The following is a 13,748-nucleotide window of genomic DNA, read 5'->3' as shown; positions in this document are numbered from 1 at the left end:
TTCAATTATTTCGTCTTATTATGAATTGTTTGGTTTTGATTTATATTATATTATTATTTTTTAGAACCTTATTTTCTAATGGAAGACAAAATGGACATAGATTAAAATGGAAGTCGAGAAGGGGAGGATCTGGATGTTGTGGTGCTGGGGGAAGAGAAACAGTAATCAGAATATATTATACTTAAAAAATTATCTTTCAGTAGAAGAGGGAGAAAAACTGAGAATCTCTTGTGAGGGGAAGCTTGGGGATTGTGGTTGGTCCTTTCTCACCTTTATATAACACGTACTAATTCTTGTTAGATAATTGGAGAAGGACACTAAAAAGCACTCTTAGTGAACCGCTATCTGCTTTCTACAAGAACCCAAAGTGGCTTGCCATGTGAAGGAGAGATAATAAAAACTGATTTCAAAATCAGGTCGAGTATGAGAATTTCCTGTTCAACCTTCAGTGACACGTTAGTGGGACATCGCCTTCTCCACTCTTGACCACTCTGAGGCTCATGGGGCAACCTGCAAATTCACAGTTGCTGCTGCCCTAGTTTTCTGCTACAAACTCGCCTTTAGGTTCTCGGTTCCCACAAACTGCCTGTGACCACCTCACTTCACTGAAAGAGGCCCAGCTTTCTGGTAACCCAAGGAGCTTGTCACTGCCTCCTTCTCTCCCCTGCCCAGTCAGTTGAGGGTACATTGCAAATGGAGAAATTTAGGCACCGTTCAAATATAGGGAAACAAACTGGAACATGGATGCCTCTAAACAGCTCATATAAATCCAAGTGCTTGGAACACACTGGGGACCATCTCAAAGTTCTGTCCTTGTTGTCTATGGAGACATAGTCATCCTATGGAACACACTAGGGACCTTCTCTGTTGTCCTTGTCTATTGAGAGTTAGTCATCCTCTTGTGTTTCTGTTTCTTTATCAATATAATTAAGCCTACAGCTACAGGCGACTTGATGATGAAGTATGAATTTTATGTGTTGCAACTTGTGCGATGTGGCACTTTGGACAGAACCATTAACAGTTTATCCAAGCGGGCCCACACAGAACTAGAGCTTGACAGGCTATGCCAGGTGTTAAATGTCTTATGCATTCATTGTATATTCTCGAGCTTATATTTTAGAAGAACAAACAGGATTATTAGATTCCAACTATTAATAACTTTTTAACAGTTACAGGTCTCAAAGCCGGAATTAGTTCTAGACCTCACTGATCCACTGATTCTAAGTCTTCTATTACAATTGAGTTAACACCCAACTAGAATGGCACATTTTAACAACCATAGATTCAATGGGTAAGTGTAAACCAACACTATTAAATTATATAGTACCTCAGTTTATCACTTTATAATTTCAAAGTTTAGCCATTAAATCAATAACTCAAGTAAAATAATAACTAAAGATCACCTTTGAGAAAAAAACTTTTAAATATTTCAAATATTGTTTAATTTATACATGTTTATTTTGACACAAAACATTTTCCAATATTTACAGTATCCTCATTTTTGGTGATTTCTCTGAATATTTTCATTAATCCAATAGATACTAATTTAATAGCACCTAGTTCTCTTTATTAAATTCATATGACTAAAATAAGATAATGCCAATAATTTCAATATATCAACCTTTCTACTCAGTATTTTAGAACATTGAGTTTCTAGTGCTTATTAAAATCAAACATCATAAAATGTATGCATAATTATTTTCTATTAGAGCATGTGTCCTTTTCATGAAGACATTAAAATATTTCGCAGTATTATTCCTATAAAAATAGGATCTAATATATAAATTTAGCCCTTTATTTGTGAACCTTTTCGTCTCCCTAATTTATTTTTTCATTTTCCCTACCAAAAATTATTTGTCAAAGAATATCTTTTGAAGCATAGCACGTGAGCTCAAACTCCAAGGTAAAATTTAGATACTTCAACTATACAAAAGTGCCAGTTCTTTGGGCCCCTCCCTTTTTATTGCATCACGATGTGTAGCTTCTTCAATAGAATCTCCCCAGCATAGAACATAAGTAGAATTACCACAGAGCCCAGAATTGATATCACTCACTGGCCTGCAGGCAGGAGTCATGAGTCACCTGCTCGGAACTGAAAGTGCCTCAGAACCCAGGAAATCCACAAAGAAAACCCAGTCGCAGCTCCATTTCAGTAATCAAGCAGGAGATCACCTGCTGGAATTTAGCTTTCAACATGCTTCCCAGAAGCATCTCAAGATCAGCAGGCAGGGCTACTGCAAAAGTAAGGCATTGATTTTTCAGCTTAACAGTTCTATAGTGCCAGCCAGCGTGCAAAGGTGGGAAAAGGGCCAAAGGGGAAAGAAAAGAGCTGTAACTTGACCCATGCAGTTGTAATGCAAGTTGTAAACACAGTTGCATTCAGACATTGTTACAAGACTATATAAATCATTTTGTTCACTAAAAATGCAATGATATTTGCTACAGCATGATTGCAGCATAGAGGCAAGTCTGGGGGCTGAATTAATCTGATTCTCTGGGCTCTCTTCTGTGTAAAGCCTATGAGCATCTGTGTCTGATATTTTCTCTTAACACTTCCATTTATTTCTGTAGATTTTTCATCACCTCCAGAGAAGCTCATTTCTGGGATCCTGGGCATCATCTGGTTTGCCTTATTGATCACTCTGGTGTTCTCAACAAGAATTGTTTCTTCATGTAAGCATGTTTTTGAGAGAGATTTTAAGAGAGCCCTCCACTTTAATAACCTCATGTCTCTCAGTGCTCCTTGCTGTTAAGAAACAAAGCTTTTATTTTCAAGTACAAATTTCAATTAAATACGGAATGGTTATTTTAATTCTGTCAAACTTATAAATGACAGGGTTATTATTATAATATGTGCGCTAACTATACCAATTACAGCTTTATAATTCAACAACACACTTTAGAATACTTCACTGAAAAATACAAATAAAGATTTGAAAGTGTCATCCCTGCCATGGATTGTAGGGTGAAGATGTTGAAATGTAGGCTTTCCAAGTTTTGAACATATTATTTATATTTTAGCAACTGCGAATGTATTCTGTATTATTTTAACTCAAATAGTACGTTAATTTCAAACTAAGAAGCTAAAATTGTTATGATAATTTTAGATTTCAAATTTCTTAAGAATGCCTTTAACTCTGCAGATACTGAACAGAAGAAGCAGATCCACTCCCTCCTGAATAGAACCCAGAAAGGTACACGCCCTTTGCTTCCAAAGTTCTGATGTTTATGCACATTACATTTTGTGCCTAAGTTAAGTCACGCAAAAGTTATATTCCTAGGAAGAGAACAATCTGGAAGCACTAACACTATATTCTCTTAAAATATTAAAGGATTGTAATGATTTGTGTTGAGCAATAAGTATAAATAATTATAAAATAACTATCAACAATCTTAATAATAGACTTAAGATTTCTACTACGAAACTATGAACTCAGTCTTTTAAGAAAAGAGGTTAAATCAGTGATTATTAAAAGAAAAAAATCTGTAGAAAGAGAATTTGTTTGAGTTTATGTGCTTTAGATGGACACATAAACTATGGGCCAGCAGTTGACTCTGAGTGTATTTGAGTGTGCATTTTGTTTTCTAGGTACAAGCATATAGGGCACATAGGAGTACTCTACACATGGATGTTTAAAATTAGACAAACATGTAAACTAATTTTCATTATAAGTTCATGTTGCTTCTAGATATAAACCACAATCTCTTTTCAGCACGACCTTGTACTCGTTGTCCAGATGATTGGATGTCATATTCCCACAACTGTTATTACATTAGTGTGGAGAGAAAATCTTGGAATGATGCTTTGACGTCCTGCGTTTCCAAAAACTGTAGCCTGCTTCACATAGATAGTGAAGAGGAGCAGGTAAGAGGTGACATGTGTCGATCATTACTTAACCTTTCTTCCTGTCAATGTGATGTTCATAGAGCCCATTCATGTCATTTTGTTTTTAGGAAACAGTTTCTCTGTGTAGCCTTGTCTGTTCTGGAACTCATTCTTTAGACCAGGTTGTCCTCAAAGTCACAGAGATCTGGCTGCCTTGCCCTCCTGAGTGACGGGATTAACAGCGTGTGGCACCACCAACCTGCTCGTTCCTATTTATATTCATGTCTCATGTATTTACAACACTGTATAATGTTTTATAGTTTTATTTTATAATGTTTTATTTGTATTTGCGTGCTGGTAGCAAATATTTATTTCCAGTTTTTGATTTTAGGAAACCTATCCTTGTACAGGTGCTTTTTTTTTTTAAAGATTTATTCATTTATTATATATAAGTACACTGTAGCTGTCTTCAGATACACCAGAAGAGGGCATCAGATCTCTTTACAGATGGTTGTGAGCCACCATGTGGTTGCTGGGAATTGAACTCATGACCTCTGGAAGAGCAGTCGGGTGCTCTTAACCGTTGAGCCATCTCTCCAGCCCCTGTACAGGTGCTTTTAGTCTGAAATAAACTTTGCCATTTAGTTTTACTGTAAATGGAAAAAATCTAAATATGAAAATATCTATATAAAATCTATATGAGATATAATATATGATATATTATATATAATACAATGCATAATTATATATTAATAATATAAAATATAATAATATAATGATATAATTTTAGTAATATAAAAAGATGTATTATATAAGATATGTAATTTACTAATATAATAACACATAATTTTAATAACATAAATATATAATGAGCAGATGTAAAATATATAAGATATGCAATATAATAATACAATATATATTATATAATTCAATACCTTCTAAATATATAATAAAAAATATTAAATAATCAGGGTATGTAATACTGTAATTATAATATAATATATAATTTTAATAATATATGAATATATAATAAAAGGACATAAAATGTATAGGATATGTAATATATATAACTATATAAAATCTATATGAGATAAAATATTCATAAAAATCTATATAAGAGTGATAGGTGGAGGTAATGATAATCAGATCACAGGGCAGATGTATCCATTTCCTCCATGGCCCTCATCAGGCCTTTCTGCCAAAGACAATTTTCTTGACATTTGCTTTCATAAATTGTCTTTGCTGCTGAGCTATATGTAAGTAGAATCAACATTTTTATCTTGCTCCGTTTGCCTTTTTGATGATCTTTGGGGTAGTCCATCCACATTATTGCCACAATATCTGCAGATTGCCATCATTTCTGTATTATGTGAGCATTCCATTCTGTAACCCATTTTCCTGTGTGCCAGCAGTGAGAGTAGAGCTCTTGGGCACATTTTTTCTACACATAACATTTATATGCACCACAGCCCTACCCTGGTGTCCTTTAGTGAGAAAATAATCCACAACCTCTGGTTAACCATGCTTACCGGTTCTTGTAAAATGTCACGATGACTCGGGTTGGATGACAGATACCACAGTCTAGCACTATTAGGCTTATCCGTGGTTTCTGGTAAGACTACATTCCACACAGAGGAGGGATTAACTTAGAGGACCCACCTGCTGTAACATGAGCACTCGAGGACAGTAGGTAAGGTCATTTCCTTCTGTCATGTGAGGGACAGGAGATGCCCGACTCTCTACCATTCCTCATTTTAAGATGCAAAACACTTCCACCTTTTTACTTCTGGACTTCCCAATCTGTTGTTTGTACTTTTCATGATTATTTTCTAAGTTTAACCTTGTTTTAGCGCAGTAGCCAAGAGAAATATTAATACCGTTGTATATTACTCAATCAGAACACTCACAGACAGCAGCAGGGCCTTCACTATAGAATAATGCAAGGCCAAGAAAACAAAGATTCATGTGCTATGTCAATCATTTCTTCAATAATATCCCATTAATTTTCTTCCAAAACAAAATTCAAAGGATTAGTAGAAAAATAGATTGATTTGAGCACAGCATCCAGAGAATTTCATGTATAGTATCTGAAATTTTATTTAAATCCTTCTTATCTGTGTATTGTTAGAATGAATGACTATTAAATTTCAAAAATCAGTCACAATAGTTCCCACTAATAGAAGAATAAAACTTCTAAATATAAGCATTTAAATGTTAATTCTAGGTCAAAAATCCACACATGTGAATGCTTTGGAAATATAAGATGTGTGGTCAACTTTAATAAGTTTACATAATAACCATATTATGACAGGATACACTAACACATTTTGAAAACAGTAAAAGCCTTCATAATGATGAAAATTCCTTGCTTCTCTGATAGGCTTTTCTGGAGTCCTTTTCACTGGTCTCATGGACTGGATTCTTTCGAAAGAGCAGAAGTCAGCCCTGGGTTTGGGAAAATGGCTCAACTTTCAAACCAAGGTAAGTTCTCATGAAGGATGCAATAGACCAGAAAAATATACAAAGAAAGCCTCAGAAGAATGTTGTCAACAAATGAAGCTGAATTATAGACTGGCAGAATGAGCTGCTCATGTGACTCTGAAGAATGGGCTACTTGGCTTTCATAACAATTACCTCTTACCCCACTATTAGTGAAGACGTCATTGCTGACTTTCATGACTTTTGTGAGACTTCTTTTGCAATGACTTATAGAAGTCACTCATTTGGTAGATTAGCCGAATATAGACATACATTTATAAGTGAATTTTGTGTTTGCACTATTGTAGGATAACGGAGATGCTGCATGATGAATATAACTGTATCATGATGTCAACTTCTCATCTCACGGCAGAAAACTGTACAACTTTACATACATATGTTTGTAAGTGCAAATTCACCAACTAAAACACCTTCATTTGAAGTCTGCCAGGTAATGTTACATTTCACAACCTGAAAATAGACTTGTGATTGTGTATATCTTAAATTGGATTATATTATTTGTTTCAATGACCATTTCTTGCAAAACAATTATTGGAATATGTAAGCACTCAAAAAGTAATGAATATTACTTTTGTATCTGAGTCTTTTTGATCAAGCTACTCATAATATTAACTTTTAGCATACATCTAAGGAGGCTTTGTACAGAAGAGTTGTTACATTTCAAATCTACGAGTCAATGCACTTTCATAGGACTTTGTAGAATTGCCAGTTGTAAATTGCAAATTTGGCTTCTGTAGTACACTTAGGTCATCCACTTTTAATCTACATTTTCACATATATATATATACATATATACATAAGCATATGTATAGCATATCTGTGTAGTTATGTGTGTAAATATGCAAATATGTTCTAAGACATTTGTCCACTGGATACCCAGAAAATTTTTATTAATATACTTTCAATATCTGAGGCCTGTAAAACTTAGAACATTTATTAAAATATAGATATAAAATATTTATACCTTCTTAATACTTTTTCATGGGCCGTTGGTTAATTATATGGGTCTATTATTTCTTCTGTTATTTTCATGATCTCACAATATGTCTTTGACTTATATCTTTTTGATTTTGTGTGTGTGTGTGTGTGTGTGTGTGTGTGTGTGTGCATGTATGTGTGCATACATGCTTTCATTGAGCCTGTACAAAGGTCAGAGGACATCTTATAAAAGGTGGCTTCCTCCTTCTACTATGTGGGATTCAGGGATCAAACTGAGATTGGCATGTTAAATGGCAAACACTGTTACCTTCTGGACCATCCCCAAACCCTTTGGTTTTGTTTGTTTAGCTTTGTTTGGTTTTGGTTTGGTTGAGATGAGATCTCCCTGTGTAGCACAGACTGAAATCAAAGTGTCAGCAGCCATTGTGTCTGTTGGAGGAGAGGCTTATGGGCATATGTTAACAACAGCGGCTTTCTTCTATCTTTTCAATGAAAGGGACTTTTGTCCTTATTGGACTTTTCTGTTGGAATTTTGTTCTTGATTGTAATGTGGTACCGTTTATTGTTTTCTGCTTTTGGCTTCATTGATTGTGAACTTCACCTTATTTGGCTTTCCTGATTTCAATTTCTTCCAATACATATTCATACTGAAATATCTCCTTTTCTGAAGTAAGGACTTTGATGGAATCTATTATTCATGAGGGAAGTTTTGCTATGTATCCATTATAATTTTTAACTGAGGAGATTTAGTGATAATATATTTGTCCTATTCTTACTTAGAAATATGCTTCAGATTTGGAAACCAAATGCTTCGAACCTTTGACCATTTATTGATTTTTTTCTTGATATGACAAAGGAAATTTTTAATGATGTTGACATGTGGCTGTGAATATGGCTACTAAGACCAAAGAACTTACTTTAAACTTATTTTACATGTTATTTACTTTTTTAATTTAAGTTTAAGCTTGAACATGTGCAATTTGAATGTCTTCTGTAAACATGGTCATGGCTATTGTGTGAATAGCTCATCTTTAAATACTTTCTAATTATATGCTGAGAAATATTTACATATTTCTGCATAAATTTTCCTTGTGGATCTAAGAATCTGAGCCTTCTATGCTCACAGAAGTGGGTACGTCAGTGAGAGCCAGTGTTAACTCTCCAGCTTAAGGTTGTCCATAACCTCACAGAGTCATCTGCTGGCAGAAATGTGGAGCGATGTATCTAGGTCCCATTTGGGACTAAACTCTTGTCTTCCAATTCTATGCTTTATTATTCATTTCTTTACTTTTAGGTATACAAGAACAATTGAAATGTTATTAGTGGTTTGAATGACAATCTTGTCATTATTCAATATTCTTCATCTCCAATAATAATTTTGTCATCATATGATAGTACAGTATTGGCTCATTATCATTTTGTTACTTTCATTATTCCTTATGCCTATGTTGAGAGTTTTTCATTCATATGTTAACAAGACAAGACCATATTAAGTTAAATATTATTTAGCTTATATTAATGTATATTAGATTATTGCAATATATTACTTATAATTTGCTTGAATGTATAATTAATACATTCAATGTATTAATGAATTAATTAATTCATTTAATTTTGAAGATTTCTATCCCAGAAACTCTAGTTTTTCTCTTTCCTTGCCTGTTCACAATATTTTCACTGACGACATTCCATTACATAAATTTGTTATTTTAACTTCAGTTTGTTAATTTAACATTAAGTATTCATGTCTTGCATTTTACAGTTTAATTCTTTACTTCTTAAAATTCAATGAATCAGTCATTTCACTCTTTTTCAAACAATCAAAAGTTCCAACAACCTTCAACCTTTACTGTTTATTCAATTGCTTTCATTCTGAAATGCTACGATGTAATTCCCTGATACTAATAAACATTTCGGTAGGATAATTTTCATCAATATAATATTCATTCACTAACTATTTAAGAAAATTTGAATAATTCCTTCTACTCTTCTTTTTGCATCAAAGTCTCTCATCTACATTAATCATTAAATGGCCAAATCCTTCCTATAGTTTTACACACGACTTTTGTTAATTCCTAAAAAATGAATTAATTTTATTATCATTGTAAAAAAGTAAAGCCCATTTACATCTTTTTTACCTCCAAATTATTCATCTTTAAGTGTCAAAATTCCTTCAGTAAGAGCCAAAAGAAAGTTATATTCACAGGACTATCCTTACAGATGACTAATTTGAAAAAATTAAAAGTATAAATCTAAATATTCTTGTTATATTAAATCACTTCACTTTGTTTTTAAATTTTTGTTATATTATTATCTAAACATAGATTTCGTAGAGTTACATGCCCAAATAGTAAAAACCCACATTGTTGTGTGTAATAAAAATATGTTCTATATAACAGATAAAGGATTGTATAGTTTCAAACTGTGGGTCAATGTCTATACCGGTAATACATATAATTATATCAAATAAGAAAAAGAAACATTAATGAACAGACCATGGTCTACAATACTTGAGAACTAAATCTCAAAGTACACTAAGATGTTTTTTAATAAAATAAATTTAGTTGTGATGAATTGAACACACATAGAGTATATATATGGAATATATATGAATCTTGAAATAAGATTTAGTTTATAAAAATAAAATATAATGAATAGAAATATAGGTTGACTTATTGCACAAGGCATGTAAGTTAATGTACCCACAGATAAGCAGTAGGAGAATCAGGAATGTTAAGCACACAATGTTGTCTCTTCAAAGAGCAAGACGTGTAACCTGTTTTCTACTCAGAAAGCTGGGAGTGGAAGTGACTAATAGACTGGTGACTTTTGCACTGTGTGGCTGAAGCCATATCATATCCTCCTCCAGACCCTAATCTTGAGCTTATTTTCTTAGATAATCTGTAAAATCTGTTTTTATTGGAAGACGTCACTTGTACTTTACAAAGAATTTCTATATAGTCGTATCTTAAGCTTTGTTGTGTACATGGGGTTAATTTTCATTGGGAAACTTTTTTTCCCAAATTGCAATGTGCTTAAACATACCTGAAATAACCAATCGAGATCAGACTATGTTTGAATCAACACTGGCTCCTAATTTCCACTGTTTCCTTCTGATCATTACCCTCCTGGCTCTGTTGGTTGCAGAGAACCCCACAATTCATGGTTCAATTAATGACAGTCACATTCTGAGAAATGCATCATTACACAGTCCCATGTAATGAGATTGTAATAGGACAACTGTAGCAGCTGAAGTGTCTTCAAATACATAATATTTCAGGACCATAGTTACACATGATTCATTGTTGATCAGATATTTTCATCATCTTTTTTCTGTTTGTTGTGTTGCTGAAAATGCTCCCACATGCTAGGCAAGTGCTATGTGCCACTGAGGCACACCCTTAGCCACAGAATGTCTTTAGGTAGCCCATGACTATACAAGTCATACTGATGGCTCTAAGATTCTAAATTCTATTTCTGTAGACTTTAGGAAATAAAAACTTAGGTTAGTTTGAGCTGAACCTTCCAGAGGTTTCATGGCCATGAACATCCCTGAAATGATGGGTAACAGACTCCCCTTTGTTTGATGTTGATATTGTCTATTTTATAGGTAGCCTAATGTCATGTAACAGTTTCAAACACAAAATACTTGTTCTTTTTCTTTAAATATAAAGACATCTCTGACCTTTTGAGACATTCAAAATAAAGGATAAGATTTCGTTTTAAACACTATTGGTAATCAATAAATAAAAGCATTATAGCGAAATAATGATCATGCACGTGGTAAAAATACTATCAGTACACCCCCACTTGGCATCTGGTCTTCGAAAATTATCACATATCAAAATTGTCATAATCATCTAAATCATTATTTATAAAATAAAAAATTTAATGCACCCATTCTAGTCATGAGGCTCAATAATATTATAGACATTCTAAAAGATATTCCTGTGAAGTCTTGCTTCATGTTACTGATATTTTTATGCATGAGGTTTTTTACACTCAAAATCATATGCCACACAAGGACTTGATTCTAGTCTACTTTTTCACATTTCTATTTTAGGAACAAAACTTACATGGTTTTATGCCTGGAACCAGCATGGATTTCTACAGATTTGGCTGTCATTGAGTTTTAGACACTACTACCTCAGCTTCCTAAGAAGCTTGGATTACTGCCCTAAGCCACCATGCCAGGTGTTCTGGTTACCTCATTGTAAACATGACACAACCTGGGAAGAAGGAGTATCAATTGAGAAACTGCCTCTGTCAGATTGGCTTTGTAGTCTCTACTGTGGCAAACTATTCTTAGGAATGACTGAGACGGAATGGCCCTAACCTTTGTCTGTGGCACCATTTCTAGACACATACCCCTGTGCTATAAAAGAATGACTGAAATGGAAGCATCAATCAGTGTTCCTTCCTGCTTTCTGCTCCCATCCCTGGTTTCCCTCCTCAGTTATGGAAGTGACCCAAAAGTATATGTTGAAATAAATCCCTGAGTTGCTTTTGATCAAAATATTTTATCATAGCAACAAAAGCCAACCACCATGCCAGACTTCCATGCCTTTCTTTAATTTTTGCCAATCTATTGTGTTTCCTAGTCCCAACTATGAATTTATGTTGAACCCAGACACCTGTTGAAATGTTTTTATTTTTAAAGTTAGATATAGCTCAAGGGTTTGAGGACATTTGAACAAGACTTTTGGATAAAGCTGCAACAGAAAGAGCGTTCACCCTACATTTCACCCAGTTGGATGGTCTTAGGCTTCATATTCTATTCAAGCTTACAGAAGACTTACTATGTTAATGCCTTAAAGACATTTACCTAAAGAATAATTCCTGACATCTTCTGCTGCACTCCAGTCAAGTGACTACACAAGAAGTAACCTGTCTAAAATTATACCCTCAAAGTGGTCCTAACACCTTGAAGGAAATGAAGAAAATTGCCATGACTCTTAAAATATGTATTCACCTTTCTTTGTCAGAGGAATGCTGCACTGGAGTTGGAAACCAGTTCGTTATAATTCATTTTGCATGTAATAATCCAACCTCCAAATTGGCTACGGTAAACATATGTACATAAATACATACATGCATATATACATAACACCATATATATATATACATTCATATACAGATACATACATATGTACAGATTTTTGATGTGTTGCTAAATTCTCCAAGTCTTTACAAAGCACACATTTACTGAATATACAAAAGTCCGTTCTAAAGGTAAAATTAGATTTGAGGATGTGGCATTTTGTCTGAGTTTATCTTTCCTAATCTGTATGCATGTTAGCCCACCCCCACACTCCAAGCAGCTGTTTCCCTCCACCTTTTTCACTGCTTCCTTTTCTCCTTGCAGATCTCTGGCTCCCTTCACATGAACTTGTGACTAGAATCCAAAGGATCATCTGCTTTCCCTTACTGTCCCATTTGATGGTAACAATCACAATTGTTGTTACCTATAAGACTGCTCTTGAATGACTGGAAGTCTCCGCTCATAGTCATTACAGGACACATTTAATATATTCTCATTTATGTAATTTTGTAAAAAAAATATTTCAAAAGCTTATCCTGAGTTTGTCAAAAGTATAATAACAGAATTATTGCAAAGCGTTTTTAGTCTATGTATTGTGAGTTTGTAAACCAATGTCATGCTTCTGGAAAACTTGATTAAGATGCTAATTAGTATTCATAAGTGGTTATATTAATTATTGTGAAGTTGGTTATTTTAAGTTGTGAGCCTAGCCTTTAACAGCTGAGCCATTTCTCCAGCTCAAATTTTGGTCAGTTTTGAACATGTAGGTTTTTTGCAATATTTTCTTCCCAAAGGTTCATATTTATAATATTTCCCACATAAAATAATTTTATTATATACTTTTATATATTAGTATAAAATAAATTTTAAACTAAGAAATTAAAATTCATGTTTTCATAAATATTAATTGTTTAAGAGCTCCTTTTTTTGCTATTATAATTAAGGAGCAAAACATTATGTCCTAATAAACCCCAGAAAAGTAGACAATAATTTTCAAAGTCCCAGTGTTTTCACTGGTTTAACTTTATCTTGAACACAGCCTTTGCAGAAATGATAGTGACTTTCAAAAGAAATGAACAAAAGAATTAGTCAATGAATCTTCACCAGTAAAGACTTTACAGAAACATGTGTTCTTGTACAATATTCAAAGGACATGCTTAAAGTCAGACTGCCCTTTGGTATCAATCACCTCAAATTTTGCTACTGTGGCTATAAGACAAGACTCAAATACTTGTTCTGTTTGAAAAGAGTAATTTTTGTGCAGTGACTTTTTGGGACATATGTAGGGTGAGGTTTTGCTTGTTTTCTACATATGCAGATAGATTTGGGGATGCATGCCTAACTTTCCCTATGTGTGTATGTATTAGCCTGTGTGCATTTTATTTGCAGCAGCCTACAAGAATGATGCCTGTAATTTGCATGTGCCTGATCATGCCTCTGCAA

The 13,748-nt window shown here is 33.8% G+C and overlaps 1 protein-coding gene across 1 annotated transcript; it reads left to right on the top strand.

Annotated features, from left to right (window-relative positions):
* Nucleotides 1-2,046: 2,046 nt before the first annotated feature.
* Nucleotides 2,047-13,190, top strand: Klrc2 (killer cell lectin like receptor C2). Its single transcript, NM_019261.2, has 7 exons — nt 2,047-2,242; nt 2,572-2,673; nt 3,144-3,194; nt 3,714-3,865; nt 6,207-6,307; nt 6,613-6,755; nt 12,630-13,190. The coding sequence occupies exons 1-6, from the start codon at nt 2,074-2,076 to the stop codon at nt 6,728-6,730; spliced, it is 693 nt and encodes a 230-aa protein (NP_062134.1). The 5' UTR covers nt 2,047-2,073; the 3' UTR covers nt 6,731-6,755; nt 12,630-13,190.
* The last annotated feature ends 558 nt before the right edge of the window (nt 13,191-13,748 follow it).

The sequence above is a fragment of the Rattus norvegicus genome, chromosome 4, assembly GCF_036323735.1.
Source record: "Rattus norvegicus strain BN/NHsdMcwi chromosome 4, GRCr8, whole genome shotgun sequence".
Classification (NCBI taxonomy): domain Eukaryota; kingdom Metazoa; phylum Chordata; class Mammalia; order Rodentia; family Muridae; genus Rattus; species Rattus norvegicus.
This window is presented reverse-complemented; position numbering and strand designations above follow the sequence as displayed.

What these genes read in the sequence shown, in the direction of transcription:
- Klrc2 (NM_019261.2), top strand. Translation starts at nt 2,074, where the DNA reads ATGAGTCACCTGCTCGGAACTGAAAGTGCCTCAGAACCCAGGAAATCC. An exon ending in CAGGCAGGGCTACTGCAAAA is followed by an intron (nt 2,243 to 2,571) that starts GTAAGGCATTGA and finishes TTATTTCTGTAG; the next exon opens with ATTTTTCATCACCTCCAGAG. An exon ending in CCTGAATAGAACCCAGAAAG is followed by an intron (nt 3,195 to 3,713) that starts GTACACGCCCTT and finishes ATCTCTTTTCAG; the next exon opens with CACGACCTTGTACTCGTTGT.